A 2,932-nucleotide genomic window follows, 5' to 3' on the forward strand; every position below is an offset into this window, starting at 1 on the left:
GTTAATTCTTAAAATATTATATATATATATATAAAATTATAATATAAATATATTATAGATTATTTGTATAGATTTTACTTTAGATTACTTGTTATTTTTATTATTATTATTTATAATTTATGAATGAATGAATGAATGAATGATGCATTTATATAGCGCTTTATTGTGTATTGTTGTACACCCAAAGCGCTTTACAATCATGTGGGGGGAGTCTCTCCTCAACCACCACCAGTGTGCAACATCCACTTGGATGATGCGACGGCAGCCACAGGACAACAGCGCCAGTGCGCTCACCACACACCAGCTATAGGTGGAGAGGAGAAAGTCATAGAGCCAATCAAGTGGTTGGGGATTATTAGGAGGCCATGATTGACAAGGGCCAGGGGGGCAATTTGGCCAGGACACCGGGGTTACACCCCTACTCGTTACGAGAAGTGCAAACGAGAAATGTAGATCACAAACGTCTTGTCACATCTGGTTTGAACAGTCAGAGTCATAGGTTATAGATAGATAAATAGATAGTATGAAAAATAACTATATTTGCAGCCTTGTTGTTTTCTGCTGTGTTTTGTTGTTTCTGTTGTTGTTAAAATAACGGCGTCATCCGCAGCTCTTGAGCTTGGCGCCGGCGCGCGTCCGGAGAGAGAGAAAGCGCACGGAGCTGAAAGGGCTCGAATAAAGCACGTTTGGCTTTTGATAAAAAATACTAGAGGATATAGCGCTGAAAGATATTTACCATAAACGACCCTGACCGCTTGTTATGTGATCCGCTCCACTGTTTTGATGCGCTGCTCACTTAAAATGGTGCTGCTGTGCTGTTACGCTCGCGGTCCGGATGGATGCCGGGGTGCGGATGCGGTCTGCCTTTTGAATATCAGTTATAAGTATTTAAGGATAAAAGACTCGAGTTGCTTTTAAAATATTCACGAGTCATTTTCCTCGAGTCGAGTCAAGTCTGGAGTCATTTCAGGTCGAGTCTGAGTCAAGTCTGAAGTCTATAAAAATGCGACTCGAGTCCGAGTCACTAACTCGAGTGCCCATCTCTGCTTTAGAGTCTACAATCAGCCACTGACTCCTATTCAAACAGAGCGTTCTGATGAGGGGATTAAAAACAGGAGAGAAAACAGCCTATTACTTCTGAATTATGTAAAAAATCTTGAGAACATTATAAGGGGACCTCAGAGAACAGTACAAAATAATATAAAAAGGCAGCTCATGACCCCTTTAAAAAAAGAAATCATAATATACAGATTTCCATGGCAGTTATTCATTAGCATTTCAGTGACAAAACATTCATTTTAATTGTAATAATTTCTTAAAAGTAACATCTTAAAGGGGTCATATGATGCGATTTCAAGTTTTCCTTTCTCTTTGGAGTGTTACAAGCTGATTGTGCATAGATAAGATCCCTGAAGTTGCAAAGACTAAAGTCTCAAAACCAAAGAGATATTAGCAAAAGCATTTGAATATTTTAGAGCAGAACATGAAATAATAATTATATTCCCTTTAGAAATGCATACTCGCCATAAAATATAAAAGTCATACATCCATGACTTTTCCAGGCCTAAAAATAACAATTGTAAAAATTTCCATGACTTAAAGACTATGGGTGGGAAATCTGTTCTTTATTTCAAATTTCAGATTATTGTCAGGGCAGAATGGGAAGGTAAAGTATACATAAACTGTTTTTTTGTTGTTGTTATTCATATATTTTTTAATAAAGATACGGTTTAAAAACAAAATTTAGATTAAATGGCAGATGCTGACCAACTATTCTCAGACCAACTTTTGACCTAATACCAAAATTAATTTGCATGTAGGTGTTGGGGGTTTAGCACCCTCTGGTGGTAGTGGCAAATCACTGACTCACTTTGATCAAGGATGAAGGCCACATTGCTCTGGGCGACCTCGTACCCCTGTTCTGCCAGCAGTAGATACTGTAGTAGAGCAGAGTCCATGTCGCCCTCCTTAAAGCTTCCGTATGCTGCCATGAGTCTCTCAGACCAGCGGCCGCGCTCACACACGTTCTTGAAGAGCTGGTCTCACACACATACATTCATGGTAAACTATCAGAGAAGTTTTTTGAAACATGGCCATGCATGATGAAATAGCGTCTCACCTCCACTGCAGTGTGGCAGGAGCGCATGACCCCAGTCCCCGTGGCATGCATCTGAGCTAGATTGTAGAAGGCTAGGATGTGACCCGCTTGAGATGCCAGGTTAAAGAATTTAAGAGCCTGCTTATAATCACGCTTCACCCCGATTCCATCTAAAATATGAAGGAAGTGAAAGTCATAAATGCACTTTTTATACTCTCAACACCCACCAGCTGAAATGACTAACACACTTCTCAGTCCTCAATGTTTGTCAAGATCACGCCAAAGCAGAATGCAGGTGGGAGTTTGTCATGGCAACAATCACCTAGGCAACCAAACCAAAAGGAGCTAGCTGTGATTTAAGATAAAAATAAGATAAATCGCTATTGAAGTGGTGGAAGAGTGAGTTAGACAGGCAGGTAGAAAAAGGAAAAAGAAAAACAGAAATATATGCTGAAGCAATATTTTTAGCGCAGTGCAAATCGTGAAAAATTCACTACAATTTTCATGGTTTTTCCATATTTGTTTAAAATTTTATTTTACAAAAGCCTATTAAATAAATACATAAAATATCAGTATCAGTTGTTGTTATTATTATATTTAGAAATTAGTAATGTCTGGTAAAATTATTTGAATGTCTGAAATTATTTTTATAATAATAATAATAATAATAATAATAATAATAATAATTCCCTGTTCTATATTCTAAGGCAGAGGTCCCCAACCACCGGGTCGCAACCCACTACCGGGCCGTGGAAGAATTGCTACCGGGTTGCAAGAACGTTCTGGGAAAAATGTGTATAGATATGACACTCTGTTATTTATTTATGTTAATGA

At 38.3% G+C, this 2,932-nt stretch overlaps 1 protein-coding gene across 2 annotated transcripts in view; it reads right to left on the bottom strand.

Moving 5' to 3' along the window:
• Window positions 1–2,932, bottom strand: part of LOC107721334 (protein sel-1 homolog 1-like) — a 21,747-nt gene that overhangs the window by 9,531 nt on the left and 9,284 nt on the right. For both annotated transcript variants that reach the window (XM_016529286.1, XM_016529285.1), the window contains exons 16-17: window positions 2,120–2,268; window positions 1,871–2,036 (exon numbers count right to left, since the gene is read on the bottom strand). In XM_016529286.1, coding sequence (XP_016384772.1) covers window positions 1,871–2,036; window positions 2,120–2,268 — 315 coding nt within the window. The remainder of the gene's footprint in view (window positions 1–1,870; window positions 2,037–2,119; window positions 2,269–2,932) is intronic.

The sequence above is a fragment of the Sinocyclocheilus rhinocerous genome, unplaced genomic scaffold (genome assembly GCF_001515625.1).
Source record: "Sinocyclocheilus rhinocerous isolate Xijiao unplaced genomic scaffold, SAMN03320098_v1.1 scaffold271, whole genome shotgun sequence".
Taxonomy (NCBI): Eukaryota; Metazoa; Chordata; class Actinopteri; order Cypriniformes; family Cyprinidae; genus Sinocyclocheilus; species Sinocyclocheilus rhinocerous.